The following is a 23,468-nucleotide window of genomic DNA, read 5'->3' as shown; positions in this document are numbered from 1 at the left end:
TTCTGGAATATAAAAGTGCTTGAATTATCCAGTCTGATTTCCTTCCTTAGAGTTCTGTCAAACTACTCTTTGTGTTCATGGAATAATGTTAAAACTAAAATGGCTTTGGTTTTTTGAAGCTTTTTTACTGGGCTGTGCAGCTGTAAAGAACCTCTTTTAAGAGAAAATGGCATCTACATGACACAACTTGAATGTCTAATCTTAATTGAGTGATGTGAAAAGCATATTAATAACGAGGCTGCAGTCTTCTGCAATGTGCTGGAAAACCAAAAGAAAATAACTTGATAAGGGTTTGTTGGAAGCAGTATATGCCTTGCACCATGATTTTAAGTGTTTTTAGATGTATGTCTTCATAAAAGTTTGTTGATGATAGTGAATGTCCACTTTATATTTGTAAATTGAGTAGGAAGATCAGTACAGAATCGTAGGTTTGGTTTGGAAGGGACCTTAAAGCTTCACTCCTATGAGCAGGGACACCTTCCACTATCCCAGGTTGCTCCAAGCCCCGTCCAACCTGGCCTTGGACACTTCCAGAGATGGGGCAGCCACAGCTGCTCTGGGAACCCTGTGCCCAGGCCTCACCATTCTCACAGGGAACAACTCCTTCCCGGTATCCCATCTGGCACTGGTGAAGCCATTTCCGGTGTCCTGTCCCTCCAGGCCATTGTCCCAAGTTCCTCTCCAGCTCTCCTGGAGCCCCTTTAGGCACTGGAAGGTTTTTTTTCATACACGTGGTTGTTGTTACCTTAAAGGGAAAGTAGAATCAGCTTTAGAGGGAAAATGCTGTAAAAGCTATTGTTTAAATACTTCTGTAAACCTCGCTCTTTGCAAGTCTTTTTTATAAAGCCTGTGTAAGATTTTTGCATTGGTGGGCAAAACTATGTATATTTTTATACTTGCAAGCATTTTTAATGTGGGTGTTAATTTAAAATTTTGATGACTATGGTATTGAAGCCAGGCTATGTCTTGTAGTAAGATGAAATCCATCTAGTAACAAAGTGCTAGTTTGTGGAATTTTTGTCTAAAATGTTAGCTGTGTCGAGGCGTGACGGACTGCGCATTTCACCTTGATTAACTTGCAGGAATGCATAGAAGGCAGCAGGCAGGGTAATAGATAGTATTTTGCAATACATGCTGTTTCCTTAATCTCAGTGTAAAGGATTATTTTACTCATTTGCATTGTGATTATGGAATCCAGCATCATGCTTACTGCCTGCATCTGAAATAAAGGAGCTGGCATTGCTATCAAGCTTATGCAGCTATCTACAGAAGCATGTAATGTGAAGTTTTCTGTAAATTCATGAATACCAGTATTATCTTTTAACACAGGTTCTCTTTTATGTCATAACTATAAAGCTGTTACAGTATTTCAAGCCGTTTCTTATGAATGTTGAAACACTTTGTTTTCCTCACTCTATTTGAGAGTAAGGAAGAGTAGAAGGGGAATGCCAGGTGGAAAGTAACATTCTCCATCTTGTATTGTTTCATTGTTGAAAGAAGTTGCTGGGATGAAATTAAGGTGAGATCTGCTGTTGGCCTCTTCAGAAGTTTGGGTGAGCCACTCAGTGCTTCTTGTGACTGTTTTTTCTGGCTGCTGTGTCCATGGTGCATTTCTAGACAGAGTGTTGGGGGAATAACTGTGTGAAGGCTGCTGTGTTAGCTGTGATCAGAACAGCTTCTTGATAGAAGTGTCACTGGATCCAAATGGGCTGTCTGGAAATGTCGAAAATCAGGGTCTGAAATATGATAATCTTGTCTCATCAGTGATAAGGAAAGGGTGTGCCAGATGATGTTTCTGCCATAGTGTTTTAGGTGGTCTTTTTGATGTGCATAAATAATGTGGCCCTTGAAAAGGCAGATCCTGGCTACTTACTCCTGCTGTGTTCTAATGGCACACGAAACAGCCATTGAGTTGGACTTGGGACAGCACGTACCTGGACTTGGGTCAGCACGTGCTCAGGTGGACAAGGTGCCCATGGTGTCCCAGCCATGGTGTGGCCACAGCCCCAGGGCAGGGCCCGTCCCCTGTGCCGGCACTGCTGAGGCACCTCCAGTGCTGGGGACAGCTCTGGGCCCCTCAGGACAAGAGAGACATGGAGGGGCTGGAGCGTGTCCAGGGAAGGGAACGGAGCTGGGAAGGGGCTGGAGCCCCAGGAGCGGCTGAGGGAGGCAAGTGGGGGTTGGGCTCAGGTCTCAGGGAACAAGGGAGAGGACAAGATGAAATGGCCTCAAGTTGTTCCAGAGGAGGTCTAGATTTGATACTGGGAAAAATTTCTTGACCAAGGAGGTTGTCCGGTCCTGGCAAAAGTTGCCCAGGGCAGTGTTGGAGGGATTTAAAAACCCTGTGGATGGAGGCATACAAAAACCATGTGGATGTGACACTTGGGGGCATGGGTTAGTGGTGGCCTTGGCAGTGCTGGAGGAATGGGTGGGCTTGACTATCTTGGAGGTCTTTTCCAACCTAAATGATTCTGTGATTTTAACTCCAGTTTTCTTTCATCTGACACAATTCACTGGTCTTACTGCCAAAAGATTTTTCACAATATTAAAGAGAAAACAGGGAACAAGCCAGGGACACGGGGGGGTTTTGACTTTTTTGGTGACTGACTCAGTGTTTGGGCAAAAGTCATTAAAATTTCAGCTGAGGTCAGATGTATTAAAACATGTGTGTTAACTCTGTGTAGTAAAGACTTGGAAGGTAAAGTCAAAACATTGTGTTTTGAGTTGTATCCCTTCTGGAATCAATGCCCAAAGCTTTATTAAACGTCCAAATGCACTTCTGAACTGTTTTTAAAAATGTGTTATGATCCCAGATGTCTGGTGTTTCATACCTTCTGTTAGCACCTTCATCTCCAGTCCTCGAGTCTGGAGTTGTCATGATGCAGCAGCACAGATTGAAGGCAAGTGTTCTTTTGCCTTTAAAAACTTTATCTCCTTGCTATGGTGGAAGAGTCCCACAGAAATAGGAAGGAAGTTGGTGAGAAGTATTCTGGATAACTTTATACCTCTGAAATGGAGGTATAAATGCTCACAAAAATGTGAGATGAAGCACCTGTGCAAAGTTAATTGTTAGTAGTAGCGGGGCAGAAGATTGTTTCCTTTTAAAGCATAGTGGGATTTTAAATTTTTTTATTTTTGTTTTCCTAAACAGAAGGATTCTAATGTTGTAACTTTGCAGTTCAATCCTCAGTCTTCCAAAACTGACGCTGGTAACCAAGTAAACATTATTACTTGTTTGGAAGCTGTCTTTGTGACACTTGATACCAGAATGTGATCTGAAAAGGAGACATTTGAAGAATCAATTATGTTGTTTGTATTCCACAGTATACAATAGAGAAAGTAGCTTTTTAAGAACTGTCTGCTTTGCTGTGCATTTCTTCCAGCAATTAAACCTGATGTGCCTATCTTGCTTTATGCATGCCTTTAACACAGTGTCCAAAATGAAGGGAGTTTCACAATAAACTATACAGAAATTAAGAAATAAAGTGAGGAAGTGCTTAAAATGTGTTGAAAAACAGGTGATAATACTGATTCACTTGATTTTTTTTTTTTTTTTTTTTTTTTTTTTTTTTTTTTTTTTTTTTTTTGTTTGGTTTGGTATTTTGTTCCACAAAGTGAGACAGATTCTTTGTGGTACAGCTTGTGCTTGTGCTGTGAATTTACGATTTTGTTGTTACTATTGTTTGAGCGTGGAAACAAATCTTTCATTAACATGGGCAAACTGAACCTGCATCCTGGACGCTCTGTTTCTTCATTTTAAACTAACTGTGCTCTTGTGTTCTGTAAAGGTGTGGGCAGTAGCCATAACCAAGTAACAAGCTGTCAGATTAGATGATGAAAGATGCCGCACCATGCTGCTTGGAAAGGCCTCCTTGCTGCTATTGGCTCACCTGTGCTTTTCTTTCTTTCTAGAATATGGTATCAAGTTTTCGTGTTTCTGAACTGCAAGTGCTGCTGGGATTTGCTGGACGTAATAAAAGTGGGCGCAAACATGACCTCCTGATGAGGGCACTGCACTTACTGAAGAGCGGCTGCAGCCCAGCAGTTCAGATCAAAATCCGAGAACTCTATAGGCGTCGGTACCCAAGGACGATTGAAGGACTGTCGGATTTGTCGGCTATAAAACCTGCGGTTTTCAGCTTGGACAGCAGTTCCTCTCCAGTCGAGCCTGACCTGGCTGTTGCAGGCATTCACCCACTCCCTTCAACTTCAGTCACGCCTCAGTCTCCGTCCTCGCCCGTCAGTTCCGTGCTCCTCCAAGACACTAAGCCCCACTTCGAGATGCAGCAGCCATCCCCTCCAATTCCGCCTGTTCATCCTGATGTTCAGCTGAAAAGCTTACCTTTTTATGATGTGCTTGATGTGCTCATTAAACCCACTAGTCTAGGTAAGTGTTTAATACCTCTGCAGCTTGCTTAATTCATTAAATAAGCTTTGCTTCTGACAATACTGAGCCCAGGCTTAAGTGGGTTTTTGCTGCCGGGACAAGTGGAAACTCTTTTCCTTTTATATCTTTACCTTTCCCTTTCTTTAGCATTTTCCCCAAAAGTGCAAAGCCACACTTCAGAAAATAGTGTTCTCTGTTATAAAAGTAATATGATTAAAGACCTTTGTCTTTTGAATATTGAATAATAGAGCAGGGTAATTCAATTTAAAGGTACCTACAGTGATCATCCAACTGCCTGACCGAAAGTTAGAGAGTAATAGTTATGGCATTGTCCAAGTCCCTTTTAAACACTGGCAGCTTACAGTATTAACTGCTTTTCCAAGAACCCCGTTTGACCACTCTCTTGGTAACAAAATGTTTCCTAGTACCTAGTCTGAGCCTCCACTTTTTGGCTGAAAGATTTGGACCTGAATTTTCTGTCTAGTATAAATGAGGAGCAGTTTTGTCAGGAGTAACACAAAAAGGATTTCAGGGTCAGTAATTTACAAGTTGCAACAGGGTAAAGAGAAAAAGTTCATTGGTTTTTTACTTTACCCTTATCTCACTCCCAACAATTCTGCAGGCTCTGAGATCTGGCACTGAAATAGATACTTTGTGCTGCGATGTTCAGTGTTGTGCTCAGAGTAGTGAAGTTTCTCAGCCTGCAAGTTGTTGCAGTACTGTATGTTATAATATGGAGCGAACATTTGTCTCTCAGATAACCTGAAACTGGGTTTATCTTCCCCAAGTGCCTCAGTCGTGAACATTTTTAATTATTTGGAACTACAGCTTATGTCTTGAAATTCAGTCTGGCTTACCTTACTGGCAAAAAATGTTCCCTAACTATTTAGTAGTATGCTTATAAAATAGTTTGCATCCTCTTAAACATTTTAGTTTCTTAACTGATCATACAGCCTTTTAGGCTGTGACTTGTACGTCAGTGAGGCATGTACTGATCATCTGCCATCCTCCAGTACCTAGAGCAGAAAACTTTACTAACAAACATTAATTACAGTGCCTGTTGTCACTTCTCTTTGTGCATAGTGATGCTCACATTTTTTGTGCGTTTGGGAGTTGTATTGAAATAACAGGTAAGTCAGAGAGCTAGGAGTCCCCCTCACTGCTTCATGCTTTAGAAAGAATGAGTGTGGTATTCCTTTCCACTAATATGAGAGCACAAATGGAAGTGTGGGGTTTGGTTTTAATCCACACTGAATTAAGTAACAAAATACTTCCACTGTCTTTCTTACATGTGCTCAAGTATTATTCTAAAATACCAGATGTGCTCTGTGTGTGTGTGTGCATACATGCACTCTGTAGCTATTTGGAATTGTTTGAGGAACTTGGTGTGTGTTTGCTCCATCTGGGTTCCATTTCATGTTTGCCTCCTTTTCGTGTGTTTTTTTCTGGGCATAGAAACAATCTCCCCCAAATGTCACCGTGCACAAGGCAGTCCAACTCTTCAAAATTTGCCTGGTTTAGTTGTGCTGTTTTTGTATTTGTCCTCCCTGCTGCTTATTTTAAATTGGATATGTCTAATTTACTTTTATTTCAGGTCAAGATTTTTAACTTCTCAAGTTTAAAGAAAGTAGGACAGTGACATGTGTGTTCTATGGACATTAAATACTAAAATATTGCCAATTCCCATCACTGACAGACAAGTTGGATTCTGATGTGAACATTATATTTTTTTTTTTTTTGTCATATGCCACTGAAGGGTAATTCCGGACATGAAGTCTATCTGGCTTCTTTGCCATGAAGGGTTGTGCTCCTTCCCTTCCTCCCCAAAGGTTTAGTTACTTATAGCTGTTTCTGAATTTTCCAGCTGTCCATTAATAACTTCTGGTGCACATGCTCTTCCTGTAGTACCTTACAGGAATTGCCAGCATCTCCGTGGTATTCCTTTTGTGAGGTATTGAATGTAATATTTTGTTGTGTGTTTGTTTGAACCTTCCTCATTTGGGAGAAAGGTTTATAACAAAACAAAAAAGCCAGGCTGCTTTAGTACTGAGGTGTAATGTGATACTAAACCATCTGATTGTAGTTTAATGAAAGATTTGTTCCATTGCTTTTTTTGTTAAGTTACATGCAGTTCAGCCACCATTCGAGAATATTCAGTGACTTATGCCTTGTTCCAGGAAAAGCTCATCTGCAGATCCTGTTTTAATCAACGGTTTTAATCACCATGGTTCAACTTCTTTTGTGTCTTTTTTTTTCTAGTACAGAGCAGTATTCAGAGGTTCCAGGAGAAGTTTTTTATCTTTGCTTTAACACCTCAACAGGTCAGAGAAATCTGTATTTCCAGGTAAGAATTAAGTGTGTGGTATAGTGTAGGTAAACTACAAAATTTCGGGAGGTTTTGGTTCATTATATGCATCACTTACTCTGCAGATGCAGAGTGTTAATCTTCACTGAAGTTACTCTTGAGTTTATATCTGTCCTGTTTTCTTCAGGACCAACTGTGCACAGAATTTGTGTGCGTTTTGTGTAAATCCTACCCCATTAAAGAGTTAACAATTACTCTGTTCCAAAGAATTGTCACAGTTTAGAGAGGTGGGAAGCTTCCCTGTGTTTTTTCTGGCTGCAGGAATGGAAGCCTGCTTTGCTATTTTTTCCCAGTGTTGATGTTGTAAACGATGAGAATTCATAGGTGCTTTTTCATCCCTGGCAGCGTCCTACTTTATTGTTGCTATGGTGTTTTGATAGAGGATGCTGATCCTGAAGTCCTATGTAACTTGGCAGTAGTTAAACAGAAATGTCACTTTTAAGGTGTTCATAGCTCAATAAAAGAAAAACAAGAGCAAAGTTTAGTGATGCTGGGGCAGGTGTGTCAGTTGTTTCTGTGTATGGCTGCAATATGAGTCCTGCTAAGTCGGTACTTCTCTTTTTCTTTGTCGCAGGGACTTCTTGCCTGGAGGCAGGAGAGATTACACAGTCCAAGTTCAGCTAAGGTACATTTTGTATAGTGTTCTCTGAAAACTTAATTGGCTAATGGGTGTTTGTGGGGACACTTGAAAATGATAATTTCTCTTTCTATGGATACAGGTTATGCCTAGCAGAGACAAGCTGCCCTCAAGAGGATAATTATCCTAATAGTTTGTGCATTAAAGTAAATGGGAAGCTGTTCCCATTGCCGGTAAGTATGTTATGTACATATTTGTGGCTTCTTAGTGACTTGTGAAGTGTGTATGTGTTTTTCTGTAATGTTAGCTTGCAGAAACAGTCAAGTTGTTTGTTATCACTCAGATTTCTCTGTTAGGTATGGAGTTTGTCCATTTGCTGTGTGAGATAACCATTACTGCTGTTAACCATATTACAGCCACTGCATGGACTAAATGTGATTAAGCCCTCTATAGCAAACCTTGTCTTTTGCTGTTAATATAGCTAAATATGTTAAAAACAACCCAGTGTCTGCATGGAGAAATCCTCCTCACAGGTCCTCAGGCTGAGTTTGTTTCAGGGTGGTAGCCCTCACTGTGTGGGCAGCCTGTATTTGTGATAGGCTTGAGTTCCTTCTTGTTCTGAGGGACCAACACCAGCCTCTTGTGTGCAACTTGTACACTGCTCTACATCTGTCTGGTTAGAGCACAATATGTTGTGTGGATGAAGAACAGACATGTTTTAGGGTTCCTAGCATGTGCTGGTACTGGAACAGAACACTGTTGGCAGTTACACTTCAGGGGTGTCTGATGTTGCAAAAATTAGTACATAGTCACAGGGTCATCTCAAGGCTTGGGAATAGACACAAAGGGAAAAGCTCTCTCATTCTCAAAATATCTCACAAATGGGTTTCTCTTTATTTCAATAGAACAGAGAAACTCTTACACAACCCATTCAGAAATAGTTCTTGAGGCTGTAAAGGATGGAAAAAGTTGTAGTACAGAGGGGTTTTTCAGTAGTGGGGTTTGGAAAGATGCTCTGTGGAGAGAGAATGTGTGAAACCTCTTTCTCAGAATGTTTGTAACCACCTTGGTGTGTCACATTGTATTGTTCTGTACCTTCCCTCCTCCCATATGCAACTGTGACTGCTTTTTATTTTTGCCTCTACTCAGCTTAAATGAGACTCCTTAGGTTCTCTTCCTCCTACTTCAGTCTTTAGGTTATAAGAGGGTTTCTTTCTTGTGTTTAATTGTCAGTATTTTCTGTGAATGCCAGTTACATTCTATGGGGTAACTGTGGGTTTTCTCTTCTGCAGATTGTCTTTCAGCAACCAACCAAAAAGAATTTGGTCTGATGTTATCTTGTGGACATCAGTGTCAGCCGATTCTCAGTCTTGTTAATATAGTTTACACCCTGCTGTTCTCTCCATTTTGTGTGTAACATGTCACAGTTGTAGCAGAAACTAATATTAATCTTGGATTATTACTTTGCTTTAGACCCAAATCCTCTAGGTTCTTCCTGCACATGGTAAGATGATTCATTAATCTGTTCAGCCAAACTTTAGGTGAGAAAGTGAATAAATCACTATTGTCTTGACAACTTCCCTTCCCCTCCTCTTTCACTATGAGCTGAATGACAAATAGTCATTTGAAGGCTTCTGCAGACTTTTTTTGTTGATTTGGTCTCTCTGCATCATCTGGCACTTCCTTTCTGTTGCAGCAAATGTAAGATAACTTCATTGCCTCAAAGACCACTGTTGTCCGTCGCAGTAGTGTTAGGTAATTAACCAGTGATGCCAGCTTCTATTGCCCACTTGCACAGTTCGTAAGTGAACTTCTGTCTTTGCCTGGTAGGGCAGTTCATGCCTGTGCAGATGTCTGTAAATTATTCTTGGTCATCTCCTTGCCTGCAGTCCTTACCAGAAGCTTCAGAGAAATGCTGCCTATGTGCCAGTACTCCTCCAGGTCTTGCTCATGTTAACACCATGTTTCCTTGTATTCCTGCATCTGTGTCACTGAGAAAAGCCAAATAAATGAGCAGTTATGCTTTCTCTTGATGAATTTCCTTGCTGTAGCAGATGATACCTGCCTTGAGTGGTGCGGTTCTTTGATGAGCCATGGAAGACTTGAAGGCCCAAGTAATGTTGGCAGTGCTTTGCCACTAGAGTTGGCAGCCTGACTAAACATTGCCTGGCAATGCTGGTTGGGAGGCAAGCAGAGTGCTCCTAGAAGGATAGGAAGGGAAGGTTCCAAATTGTAGGAGTACGAGAGTGAATCTGTTCTCAGGAACAGGCTCTGTGGAAGAAAACACTGAAAGCTTCACTGAAACGAGGCATGTGCACTGCAGAGTCTGTCTCTAAAAGAAAAAAATTGGAAATGTAAGAGAACTTGCATTCAGTCTCTTTTGAAATCATTCTGTCTTTTAAATATGAAGTTGTCAGCAGTTCCCATATGTCTGCTGCCTGTGTGTTCTGGGGTAAAGCACTCATGGCACACTGGGCTAGTGAGTGGAAGAGGCTGCTTATATTTAATTTTTTTAAAATTATTTTTGTTTTCATTTCCAGACTTAGCATCTTTCAAAGTACCTGCTTTCCCAAGCACTAGGTTGTGAATGTATGTGTTTCTCTGGTTAAAAAACCACGTATTTTTTTTCCCAGCATATCCTTTCTGGGTGAGTTTTTAGTATAAAACAACACTGTCTTGAACTAAATGAAATGCATCAGTAAGGTCTGTGCAAGATGCAGAGCTGCATCTTGTTGGCGTCCTTCAGGTGCAGGATGAGTTTGAGACGAGTGACTGCGGGCTGACTGTGAGCTCAGAGCAGGGATTCTCAGGGTAGCTGTGGCAGACTGGCTTGTTTTCATCGTGACAGATGCAGGGCGAGAGCAATAATCTGCAGGCTTACTGCATGGTGAGGGCATTGGAACTGGATGATCTTTAAGGTCACTTCCAACCCAAACCACTCTGATTCTATGATCTTTTAAATACAGCTGGTACTCCATGTACAGTCCTTCTTCAGGGGCCTTGGCAGAGGACAGGTGACACCTGTTGCTAATGGAGCCAGGTGTAATTGATACGAGGCAAAGCAGTCACTGAGGAGATGTGGAGCTCTTGGAACAAGACGTAATAGTTTCTTAATCAGTAGAGTGTTTTCAGTGTGTGAAACACTGAGTAAAGTCTTCATTACTTACTCTGTGACTAAGGCTATGACCTTGTGATGTTTCACTCTGTTCCAGTAGGGCATGGGGAGGAAAGGGACAAAACATCCATGTGACCTTTTACTCTTCCAGTGAACTTAGCTGGACCCAAACTGTTCTCTTTCACCTTTTCAGTACTTCTGTAAAACCCAGTTAAAACAACAAATGCCTTATAACTATGTTTGAGTTACGGTGTTACGTTGTGAAAGTCTGATTATTTCTCAGAATAAATGCTGGCATTGCTCTCCAGAGTAGAGAGCCTCTGAAGTTTACCTGCTTCTCATAGATTTGTTTAACAAATCTGTGTCAGCAGTTTCAGAGTACAGTGGGAAGACTGGGTAACACATCAATTGTCCTTTTTTTCCACAGGGATATGCTCCACCACCAAAAAATGGAATTGAACAGAAGCGACCTGGGCGCCCCTTGAACATCACATCTCTAGTTAGGCTGTCGTCAGCAGTGCCAAATCAGATTTCCATTTCCTGGGCTTCTGAAATTGGCAAGGTAACCTGCATGTTCTGTAGGATGTGGGAAGTCATCTAAATCTGTTCGAGCATTCCTGCTCCCCTACTGCCTGATGTGGCTGGCAAGTGTTTTGTGTTAGGTGGCTGAACTTACTATCAGTGCCAGCAAACAACTGTAACTGTGGTAGTTTCCAGTAACATGTGTGTGAGATACACATACAGATGGGAAGATTTTCTTAGAGGATTCACATTAGAAGGTCTGCTTTTAGGTTTTCCTGAATTTCATGTCAAAGATAACAAACTATTTGTGGTGTGAATAGTAAATCTCCCTGTAGATTTATTAAGGAAAGAAGAGGAGAGTGCAAGGAATTTCTGACTTCATCATAGGTTTAAATAACTGTTGCAGCACCTTTCCAGCTGTTGGCAAGTCAAGAACTATTGATTGCTTTATCTGTGAGCGGGTGTGTAAAATCTGGATTCAGTTATCAGAGTAGTTTTCTCTTTGAGTTTTTCTTCAAAATCAAATGCTCTGGACTAAAGATACCACATGTTTCAAAGAGACTTCACTATAAGCTTTTATATTAAAATTTTAAAAAGAAATTGGATTGAAAGCTAATGTTGAAAAAATTAGTGAAGGGCAATGCTGACATCAAAAGACAATTTTCTAGAACAGGGATGGAGAGAAAGATCTGAGCCATTGCTTCCCAGTCAAAGCACAGAATCTTAAAATGGCTGCAGTCCTGTGGGTGGTCTTGGCCTCTTGTGCTGATGCCTGCTAGCTTTCCTCCCTGTATTGCCAAAATATACTCTGATGGAAGCAGATGACTCGGAATGCTTGGACATCCTCCCCTTGCCTTGAGAGGTGAACCAAGTTCTGTGGTTTAATGCTGGTGCCAGAATTTGCTGCTTTTCATCCTCAAAGTGAGACCCTGGGGAACAGCGCAGGGTGTCATGTAAGGGCTTGTTGGCATGGACTGGGCTGATACAGGAGGGCTGCTGAGCCAAGGGGTCGTAAACCCCTCAGAGCTGGGCAGACTTGAGCCTATAGAATCTTCTCTGTAGGCAACAGGTGGCCATTTGTTAAGGAAAACCCAAAAATCTGGGTTTCTTAGTGGTTTCATGTGCAATTAGAACACTTTATCTGCTTCTCTAGGTAAGAGCTGATTTTCCTATAGGTGGTAAAGGAGGAGCAGGGCTTGTAGGAGTTGTTTGAAGTTCCTGTGCAGTATCCAGGCAGCGTAGGAGCTATAGGAAGGTGGCTGGCAGAGAGTGGAAATAAGAGGTCACAGGTTGTTCTTGTTAAATGGATGAAACCATTATTATTATCCTGCAGCACTGGGGCTTGCAGACTTTTCATTAGTGACCTAGAAGAGGGAGTGAACACTGAACAAAAGAAGCTGACAAGTGGTGTGAGTTAGGGAGGAGTAGAAAATGCTGGGAAACGGGGCCAGGCTCAGTGGAATGGACATGGTGTAACAAGGCTGGGCTTAGAAGTACAGAACAAGCTAAAGAAAGGGTACAAAGAAACTGGGGCAGCTCTGTACCTTCTGAAGGTGTTGTTTATACCATAAAGACTGTTTATCTTTTGTCATGTGATCCTTTGAGCTCCCCACTGACACTGGAAAAAAGGGGAAGATTAAGGAGACACAATGTGAGAAGTTCTTAAAAGACTACATGTATGAAATGTGTCACATATAAATTATCTTTCCAGGAGAAGAGCCCAGATTGTCTCTTAGTTGTGGAATTACTTTTTAGTTCAGTTATAACTGGAGCAGGATAATTAGACCTGATTGGCCAGAGAATTCTGGCAGAATGTTGGACCTCCCCAGAATTCAAATTGTCTGTCAATGCTCTTAATAATGATTAAGCAAAAAGAAACATTTGTTTTTACTGTATGCTACAACTAGAGTAAATAGTGAGCTATTGTCATAGGGGGAGTAGTGTATGAAATCAGCATTTAATCTTTAATCCTTCTTTTTGTAGAATTACTCCATGTCTGTGTATCTGGTTCGCCAGCTCACCTCAGCTATGCTTTTGCAGAGGTTGAAAATGAAAGGTATCAGAAACCCTGATCATTCCAGAGCACTAAGTAAGTAATAAACTTGCCTGTCTGTACTTTTGGAGGGTGGTCAGTGGCTCTTTAAAACTAGAATTGGTAATACAGAAGAGACTTGCTGTATTTTGTAAAGAAAGGCCATGCCCAGGGTTTCACAGGTTCCTTTGGCTGCTGGTGAGGCATCACACTCTTTTTCAGTGAGAGTTTTTAGGGAGCATACCCAGAGGTCTCATCTGAAATGTGTTTATGGGAATGCCATGAGCACCTCTTACTGTGCTGGGCTGTGAGGTGCAGCTAGATGTCCTGAGTTCTCTTCACTTGCACCTCACTCAGTCCTGATTGTTTTATTTATCTCTTCACATGTTGGGTTGAGTTTGCTCTGTATGGCTGTTACTGCATCTGCAGTCAAACAACATCAGATAATATTGTGATGCAGTTTGCCAGTTGCTTATAAACAGTGAAACTTTTGTTGTTTATGAACTAGTTTCCTAGATGCTTAATTTTTTTAGATAGCTGGAAGAAAAGTGCATGTACTGCTGAATCAAGGTTAGCATTTGAAATAATGATCTCTGTGTATAACTTCTTTATTTATTTTAATAGTTAAAGAAAAACTAACTGCAGATCCTGATAGTGAGATTGCCACAACCAGTCTGCGGGTCTCTCTGATGTGTCCTGTAAGTATGGCTGGAAACTTCCAGATACAGATTCATATTTTCATCTGTAGTGCAGAATTGGGCTGCTTTTCAAAGGCTTTGCTGTAGAAACCTCACTGGCTTTGTATTTTATATTAACAAGTCAAGATAAAATAGTGGGGAGAAGGGTGCATCTACAAGCACCTGATTGTAGCAGCAGTCACCCAGCTGTGGTTTAGGACTGTGAATGCCTCAGCTGTGATGCACTGAGTCATGTTGCTGCTTGTGCACAGTGAGGCCTGTAGAAGGATTAATCTCCTATATTGAGGTGCTGAGGGTAATCTGGCAGGCTGACAGAGTAATTAAAGGATACAGTGACAATTAAAACCTCTTATCTCCTCATCTTGGTGGCTTTGCTTATACTGTAGCTACAGTAGCAAACTAAAAAAAGTTGATCACCTTACAATAAGGTAACGCTGCCTTGGGGATTCTCTTCTCCAAGAAGAAGTTGGTCATTCTGAGTGTAACAAGTACACAGAGCTCAGGAAAACACCTGAAATACTGGGTTATAAGAAAATTGTAGAAGTGGGTGCTTCAGTAGGTTGTTTAATAAAAATGAAATCCTCTAAATAACATTGTTTCAAGTCCATTAAAAATGTTCCTGACTGTTCTCAGCGTGGTGAAGCCTTGGGGCAGGGATTAATTTTTCTTTTAAGAGCACTGTGGGTGCTGTGATGGGGTGGATTTGCTTGCGGCACCCTTAGCCCTAGGCACCTCTGTAGTGAGCAGGAAGAGTTGTTTCACCAAATGCCTCTGGATTCACTCTTAACCATTCAGGCCTGTTTGTCTGTCTTCTGTTCTGACACCCTTGAAATGCATCTGCTGCAGCTGGGAAAAATGAGACTGACAATCCCATGCCGGGCTGTGACTTGCACACACCTGCAATGTTTTGATGCTGCTCTTTATCTTCAAATGAATGAAAAGAAGCCTACCTGGATCTGTCCTGTCTGTGACAAAAAGGCAGCTTACGAGAGCCTAATACTAGATGGGTAAGAGACTGCCTTTGTAGATTACACAGTTACTTAAAATTTTTCATTATGTACTCAGTAGCTACTTATGTGACTTGAGTTTTAGCCACTTCATACTTTCTTTTTGTCAAAATACTTCAGACTGGAGGAACCATTAAACTCTGTTAAACAGTTTCTCTTCCCATGTAATGAACTATATAAGTTTTTCTCCTAACTGCACCATCAAACTCTTGAGTCTCAGGATATTTCCTCTGGAGAAATGTAAATGTGACACCTGGGGGTAGATCTTCCTTTAAACATGTCTCCATCCCTGAAAGGTGTTAACTTCAAAATGTAACTTCTAACTGATAACAGTGGTCTAACTTGGTTCAAGGGATGATGATTTCTGCTTCAGTATGTAAATCTGTGCATTGCAATAGTGTTGGAGTGAACTATGGATAGGTTGGGATAATATTTTCTGATATCTGCAATGGCTGTAATTACAGGTTTTCGGGTAAGAGGAACTAGTGAGAGAGTAGACACAGTGGGTAGAAGGTGATCATAATTAGATTTTTCTCTGTGTCTCTTTTTCACTTAGAATAAAAATGTCACTTAGAATCAAAAGTGAAACTTTATTTTTTCAGCCTCTTTATGGAAATCCTTAATGAATGTTCAGATGTGGATGAGATCAAATTCCAGGAAGATGGCTCCTGGTGCCCCATGAGGCCAAAGAAGGAAGCTGTGAAAGTGTCAAGTCCACAATGCACCAAAATAGAAAGTATGTACATCTGGGTACTGGTTGCAAACCAGCACGAGGTGCTTGGATAATGCGTGTGGCTGTTGGTGTTTGTTTTGTGTAGGGCTTACTACTTCTAACCTTCTTCTAATTTAAACTAGAAAAGAAAGAGTTGTGTCTCTAAGAGTGCATTTTTCGTCTTTGTCTTTGCTCTTTATAATAGCAGTTAAGGAAATGAAAGGTTCCTTTTGTTTTACATTCTTAAAATGATAAGTGAAAACAAAAGTTTGTTCTTTAATAGTCTGATACAGAAGAATCATAAAGCAGGTACTGGGGCATAACATTCTTTGTAATGGCCACAAAGGTGATCTATTACACAGGATCTGAGTTCCTGGTTCTCTTGCAAATAGAAACTGCTGACATCACCAGCTTTTGGAGAACAATGATTTTTATTTTCTTCTTCAGGTTCCAGTGTTGTTAGCAAACCATGTTCCGTGACAGTGGCCAGTGAGGTAAACAAGAAGAAAGTTGATGTTATCGACTTGACAATAGAAAGCTCTTCTGATGAAGAGGAAGATCCTCCAGCCAAACGGAAGTGCATATTTATGTCTGAAATACACGGAAGCCCAACCAAAGGGTTTGTCAATTTTAAAGTTAGTTGTTATTCTGTAATGTCTCAGCTAAACTGATCTGTAGAGAAATGGACTTGGAATCCAGCTCTACACTTGCAGAGGAGAATGTCTAGGCCTCTCCTGTAGAAGGTTGTATTGATACAGTAACTTTGTACAGGCAAAACACTATTAAATAGTTTTACACCTCACAAAAGACTTGCGCTGACTGTTGCTGTGTTTGCAGGGACATTTCTGCATAGAAAAGGAAGCTGACTAAGCTAATGGGCAGTGTTCTGAGAAAGTAGATTATGCCAAGTGGAGGAACTTTAGGCATTCTTGCTGAGTTAGTGTCATCTTAAAGGCTTTTCTCTTGCTGTCTGCTGTACTCTCTATCTAATTTGCTCCAGTGCCCAGGGGACGAGGCTGTGTTTTGTGTTTCATCCATCCTGTCAGCCTTGGAAGGGAGCCAGTTTGCTGTTTTGAGTCAAGATAAGCTTTTCCTTCATCTCTCTGTTAAATTCTGGAATGTCTTGGATGCTGTTGTTGGCTGTGGTCATCAGTCAGTCCTGCACCTTGATTAGCATAACTGACGACTTCCCAAGTCCTCTGGCAACTGCTCCATCTTTGTAGTCTGGCCTGACTTTAGCACCAGGCTTGACCAGCTTCTCTCCTGCTGTGCCACCTTCTGTCTGTTCTGATCTGTGCACCTCGACTCAGGTGCTGCTTGTAGCTTCTATAATGGTCCTGCTCTTGGCCCCTGGGGCAGCCCAGACCTGCAGGGAGTGGGGGCCACTGGTCAGGCTCACCAGCACTCACTGCTCCAAGCTCAGCTTTTAACAATGGCTCATCAGTTAGTGTTGCTGCCTGCATGAGGTGTGTGTCTGTGTCTCTCTGTGTAGTGGCTTATGTCTTGTACTAAAATAATAATAATAAACCAAATCCCCTTCTGTTTTGAAGGTTCCCCTTCTGTTTCAAAAGTAATGAGCAGGTGTGCTGAGTCTCTAGTCCACAGGAATGTGTGTGTGGTCCTTGGAGAGCAAATAGTTGGTCATCTTCAACCTTTTTCAGCAGTGAGACTGAAATGCTGTTGCTTTTTTGTGAGGATTGTGGAGGAGTCCTTCTGCAAGAGACTCTTCCTTACTTTTACAAGAAAATGTAGCTACAAATACATCTCTTAATGAAGTTTCAGAAGGCGCCAAGACTTCTTCTGTGCTCCTGTGTTTGAGATGGCTACCTGCAACTGTAATTGTAGGAGGACTGACTTTTCTTGTCTCTCTGTGACCCATGTATTTTCCTTGCTTTTTGGGTATGGATATGGCATATTTTCGTTCTTCAAATCCAAATCAAAGCCAGGCTTTTGGGGTATATCTTACCTGCTTTAAACAGTGTTGTCTGAATGCTAGTTTTGGGAAAACTGGGGTGTCTTCTTAGAGGCAGCAACAGTGTAGGCTGAAGTATGAGAGGTGCCTGAGAAGGGAGGGTCTGAAATTCAAGCTTCTGATGTCAAAAGTAGCTTAACAGGTAGGAGTCTGGGAAGGAAGATGAGTGTATAGCACTGATGGCTGGAGGAAGTGATGCGAAGCATCTGGGAGCAGAATTCTGCTTGTTTCCACCTGATACGGAGTTCATGAACTGTTTTATGTACGTGGCTGGTGCCTGAGCACCTGTGGTGGTGTTTGTAACTACGCTGCCAGGAGGGTGTGGCATGCTCCTAGAGAGCTGAACTGGAGGCTGTGAGTAAAGACAGGCTGATATTTAATTCCCACATGTGTTATCTGTGTCATCCTGTGGGGCAGGATAACAGTCAGTCATGCCCTTGGTGTAACAGGTGGGCACCGAGCAGCAGTTCTGTGGAGAAATTGCATGGAGCACTCTCCTCCTGGCTCTGGTCACGTGCACATCCCTCTGTGGTTGCTCACAGACACCCATTTCTATCTTTGACTGTTGCCAATGACTCCAGCACTGTACTTTGTTTTAATGCCAACTTGCTCTTATGTCACAGCTGCTGTTGAGAGCCAAGATACGGTCATGTTATTATGAAGACTGTTATGAAAAAGGAAATTAGAGTGGAGTACTGGTAGTGAGTAGCCACGCTATAGTTGTGTTGTCACACGGTGACTTGTGAATGAGAGTGCACAGCAGTGCATGGTTTCCCTTCTGCAACTAACGGCCAGGTTGTTTGTAATTTCCCATGCTGTTTGAAACAGGGTTCTCATGTATCAGCCATCTACTGCCAGAGTGCCCAGTGTGACGACGGTCGATGCTGCTGCTATTCCTCCTTCATTAACAGACTACCCAGTACCATTCCATCATCCACCAATATCCAGTATTTCATCAGACTTGCCAGGTAAGGTGCTGAGTGTTTTTCATGGGTGTTTGACAGCAGTATTAATTTATGGGGTGGGTAAAAATTGGAAGAATTGATTAACTCTTTGGTTGCTTTTGTTTTTTGTTTTTTGTTTTTTGTTTTTTTTTTTAATGGAACAAGTCTATATGCAGTATTGCACTGATGTGATGTCTAGACAAGCCTAGTACAGGCTTTCTGCCCATTTTCAGGTTGCATTTTGCAACAGTGATGTGACAAACACTGCTTTTGGGGTACAAATTGGCACTTGGGCACGGCAGCCGGAAACTGCTCTTGCCATGCTCAGCCAGACTTTGTGTAAACATCTGGTGGTTATGTGTTGTAGATGCAAGTGAGAGTAGTTGCTTGTTTTAGTTACTAGAGGTGTGAGGGTGCTGACTCATCCCAGCCCTCAGTGTAGTTACTCTGCTAGCTGATTGTAGTGGTGCTCTGTCTAGACTGTATGAAAAAGGTTAAGGTGAGCTACAATCTGTGAGCTGACCTCTATTGACTTTCTTTACCTAGACATACCCTAAATGCCTATGATGTATTCTTCAACACTGCTGCTAAATATCAGACAAAAGGTGGGGATACTGATTGTTTTCTATCCTGGCTCCTTGAAAAGAACACTGTATATAGGGACTCTGGGGGTTCTCTTGGCCGGCTGTAACAAACCCAGAGCCCAGGAAGTGGTGACTTATGGTGACAGGTGTCACTTTGGCCTCCTGTACTTCCCCTTTCCCTGCTCCATTGCCTGTCTCCATTCCTCCCCTGCAACATCTCTGGGTTTTTTCCTCTTCTTTCAGCACCAGTTTGGCAATGAGATGGATATCATTCCCCTTGTTTTTCTCTCCATTTTGGCTCCCTTACTGCTCCCTCCCTCCACTTCTCCCTTGTTAAGAAATCAGTTGTCTTCCCAAATTGGATAGGAGAATGTGGTGAGAGAATAGAAGTCTAGAACTGTTGTCCAGCTCTTATCAACTGAAGTTCTAGAACTTGCACAGACAAAAGAAGTTCTGTAAATGCAGCTGAACTTTAAAATCTCCTTCAAAATTTTTCTCTAATGGAGAAGAGGAGGAGAGATGTCACAGGCCAGAAGAGATTTGGAGGTGAGGGGAGAGGGAGGGAGTATACCATTTCTTTCTGTTGACATAGCAAACACAAGGCCAATATTTAGAAAAAAAAAAAACAACCAAAAAATGTGGTAATTTCATTGGTTTCATAATTCTAAACATCTTGCCCTAAGTGCTTACATGCTAATGGTGTTTAAGATGGACACTAGTTGTCACTGCTCTTAGAGGATATACACTGAACTACTTGTAGTTTCCTCTTCTTCATTCCTTTTATTTGTCTAGACACAAAACGGGGATGATATTAGAAATGTTTCCTTATTGGCTGCCCGTGGGTGGAGGAAGAGACCTGCTGCTTGTTTTTGGACTTGTGCATGTTGTGACTTTACTTCATTCCAGCATCTTTAATGTGATGACACTCTTCATGTCCCAGTTTGGCCAAGTCAGGTACAATATGCAGTGAAACTTGCATTATGAACCAACAGCTCCAAATGGCAACCTCCATCTAAGCAACCACATTGAACCACCCTGCAATATCCAGTGAATAATACATCATTATGTCATCCTCATTCTTAAAAAGAGCCACTTGTACTAGATAACTCGTTTTGCTGCTGCCTGAAGTAGTCGTTGAGAGTGGTGTCACAGTGGTATATTCCATTTAGAAACTCTGTATGAATTGCACAATTTGTTCTACAACCACCAAAACAAATCCTTAAATTTGTCGTGCATGCATAAAAGAGAGACATGTTAATTTATTACCCTTCTCTTCTTCCTAGGTCTGGATTTTCTTTCGCTAATCCCAGTTGATTCACAGGTATGTTTCTGATCTTTTGTGGGGTTAATTTTCGAGGCTGATTTTTGTGGTGTTGTGCTCCAGTAATTATCAGGATGCCGTCATCCAAACTGTGTTTGCAGTTCACTTGCTTAGACCTAACCACAGACTTGGAAAACCTGTTTTCCTAGCAAGAACTGGTAATGAAGATGCATTAAGGAGGATACAGTTTAGCCTTTCTGTGATGAATCCAGGCCTGGAAACTTTCTTTTCTGATAATTTGCCTTCTAAAGCAAACACATGCTCAGCCCTAACTTGCATTACCCCCAGGGTGGTGAGGCCCTGGCACGCCCAGTGAAGCTGTCGCTGCCCCATCCCTGGAAGTGTCCAGGTTGGATGGGGCCTGGAGCAATCTGGGATAGTGGAAGATGTCCCTGCCCATGGCAAGGGGATAGGATGAGATGAGCTGAGCTTTAAGGTCCCTCCCAACCCAAACCATTCTGGAGAACAGAAAGGGGGGGATTGAGGGAGGAGGGCTTGTGGCTGCTGTCCCCTCTTGGTCTGTCAGTGACTTGCAGAACTCTGGTTCTTGCTCTGTGTGCCTTACCGAGGTCCCACTAGGAACATGTCTGGGGCTTGTTGTGTGGGGAAGATGTGTCTTCAGAGCATACATTTCCCTCGTGCAGTGAGTCTCTTCACTCTTCATTGTTTGTTTCAAGCAGTACTGTCCTCCTATGTTTTTGGATAGTCTCACCTCAACCTTAACAAGCAGCACGCCTGGCAGCATCATCACCTCCACCAGCCACCACGAGAGCAGCACGCACGTTAGCTCCTCGGGCCAGGCCAAGGCCGGCGGCGTCATCACCAGCAGCGGCGGCGGCAGCGCGCCCGACATCATCTCCCTGGACTGACCCTCGGGGCAGCACGGGACCCCGCAGGCATTGCACACAGCTGCTGCTGCTCCTCCTTACCCCCTGGAATTCCAGCACCTCGGAGCTCACGCTGATATTTATTGAAAGGATTTGCCTCCTGGGAAAGTGGGGTGAATTTGTTGATGCTAGGAGGAGAAGCGATAGGATGATTTTTGGTTGTTTTTTCTCCCCCACCCTCCCCCCTCATTGAATAGCTGGTATAGAAAAGGCCCTTTTGAGAACACGTGTTCATGCTTTTGGTTTGTTCTGGGGATATTGACTTTCTGTTGCTGCGTGGATTCCATAAGTGATTTTTAATTTTGTTGTAAAACACAGCAATAATGTAAAAACAAACTGAGTTTTTTTTTAATAAAGGAAAGCACTTAATCACTCTAGGACAGCAATTAGGACAAAGGTGCAGAAGTGTAAGAATTAGTGAATTTTTAAGATTTTCACTGGGGCCTGTAATAAACTTCATTAAGAGAATGAAGTTTTGAAATAGCCATGACATGTGTTATATGTCTTGTTCCCCACCTCCCCCTCACCTTGGGACGTACAGGAAGCCTCTATAAATGGAGTTGTTTGGGGTTGTTATTTTTTTCTAGTTCCATGTTTTTCACAAATGCAACTAGAGCCTAAGCTGTGACCTCTTCCTCTTTATGTTCTTTGAGCTAGGAAGGGGACAGACTATCTATGCAAACCCTGCATCACACAGTCTCTGTGCCCCCATGTTATAATTGGGACACCTTGCCACCACCAAAAACTCCCAGTATACAGTTGAGTGTGCAGCTGCTTTCTGTGGCAGCTCTAAGGAGACAAAATAGGAATTGCTTTCTCCAGTGTAGGAGTATTTTCTAGGATTTCTTGATTATGGTTTCTGTCTCTTCAGTAGCTTCTGTATTCCATGTGGACTGTGAGGGAGGCTTGGCTTTTTAGGAGACAGAAGCCATAGCTGTGCAGTGTCCCCACCTAATTTTGAATTGTGTGTTTAGGGCTTAATGATGCTTTGCCCCATATTTCCTGGCCTCCTGATTGTTGCTTTTCTACTTCAAAGGGAACAACTTCCCCCTGTTTTACTCCTGTGATGACCGTGCTGCTTTGTTTGTGTGTATGCAGTGTCTGCCCACACACACCTCTGGGGATAACCTCAGCAGTACTGTATGTGGAAGAGGTTACAGACTAGGAAAACCAAGTCATTTCCATAGAGCTGGAATAATGGTATTGTCTATGTATGCTGAAATAACAGCTTTTCCAAGTGTTGTGTTTCTGTTAAGTAACTGTATTTGAGATTATTCCTTCGCTAATGACCAGATCTTACTTTTTTTGCTAATTTTATGTTCCTTTTTTCTTATCTCTTTAGTTGGATGTCTGGTGCTTTTTGCCTTCCAGTACTGTTACAGTATTTGAACCAAGTACGTGGATGAGAAATATTGAAACAGGATGTTTTGTAACTCTTGTCTGCCCTGTACCCCCACCTTTAATGCTGCATTACTGTTTGTTATTGCCTTTTTTGTATGATTTTTCACAGCAGTCTTGAGTTCACATGTTGGTCTTAATAGTGCATCCAATCTTTCTTTTCTTTTTTCTTATCTGTTTAATATTTTGTATCTGTTAAGGATCAGTTTCTAGCATGATTTATTTCCAATAAAACCATGCTTTTCATGAAGTTTTTCCTGATGGCCTGCAGCAGATCAGTACTTTCTGCATCACCATTGCACGTCGACTTGACCTATAAGTAGAGTGTGGAAAGAGGTTCCAAAGTAATTCTGAATAAAAGATTTAAAACTGGTCTCTGGTGCAGATGCTGTTTGTGCTCTTAATGTCAAACTCAAGTGTGGCTGAATGGGCTGAGGGGATGAGAACATCTCCCAGATACATTAGAAAAGTGAAGCAAGGACAAGTGTCCATCTTAGGATGTGCTCTAAACCACTCAGGGTATAATAAAGTATGGCTGCAATTTTGTAAATTACTGTGCCCTGTGTAGCAGGCAGTAATTGGGGCCGAGGTAGGATCGTGTTCTTCAGCTGTTGTGTGCATTTAGCTTCAAACCTTCCAGACCCCTGACAGCAGCAGTGTGAGCTGCAGACATGTGAGCCTGGATTGTCACGGGCCCCAGTGTGAAGCAGGTGTTGAGAAGAGTGCTTTTCCTGCAGTGCCAGTAATTATAAGGCTTGTGTAACCCCTAAATCCTTTAACTCTGCTGAGGGTGAGGGTGTACCAAGGGGTCTGAGCAGTGCAGTACCCCTTCCGTCCTCTTGCTTCCACAAGAGAACAAGGAATTTGTTGGGATGGGTGGGGAGGGGGACAGAGGCTGCAGCTGAGGTGGGGCCTGCACTACTGCTGCCCTGCTAAACAAAACTGGC

The 23,468-nt window shown here is 42.2% G+C and overlaps 1 protein-coding gene across 11 annotated transcripts in view; it reads left to right on the top strand.

The window, feature by feature from the left end:
- PIAS2 (protein inhibitor of activated STAT 2) overlaps positions 1-22,894 on the top strand; it is a 30,617-nt gene extending 7,723 nt beyond the window's left edge. For 2 of the 11 annotated variants that reach the window (XM_032097029.1, XM_032097032.1), the window contains exons 2-14: positions 3,913-4,387; positions 6,647-6,731; positions 7,327-7,377; positions 7,472-7,562; positions 10,872-11,006; positions 12,950-13,055; positions 13,623-13,696; positions 14,543-14,703; positions 15,306-15,439; positions 15,863-16,034; positions 18,216-18,355; positions 20,199-20,236; positions 20,914-22,894. In XM_032097029.1, the coding sequence (XP_031952920.1) occupies positions 3,916-4,387; positions 6,647-6,731; positions 7,327-7,377; positions 7,472-7,562; positions 10,872-11,006; positions 12,950-13,055; positions 13,623-13,696; positions 14,543-14,703; positions 15,306-15,439; positions 15,863-16,034; positions 18,216-18,355; positions 20,199-20,236; positions 20,914-21,105 (1,851 nt within the window). In that variant the 5' untranslated portion in view covers positions 3,913-3,915 and the 3' untranslated portion in view covers positions 21,106-22,894. The other 9 variants (XM_032097030.1, XM_032097033.1, XR_004237646.1 and 6 more) reach the window with 8 other exon arrangements.
- The last annotated feature ends 574 nt before the right edge of the window (positions 22,895-23,468 follow it).

This window comes from Corvus moneduloides, chromosome Z, assembly GCF_009650955.1.
Source record: "Corvus moneduloides isolate bCorMon1 chromosome Z, bCorMon1.pri, whole genome shotgun sequence".
Classification (NCBI taxonomy): domain Eukaryota; kingdom Metazoa; phylum Chordata; class Aves; order Passeriformes; family Corvidae; genus Corvus; species Corvus moneduloides.
The sequence above is the reverse complement of the archived record's forward strand: the minus strand, read 5'-3'. Positions and strand labels throughout refer to the sequence as shown.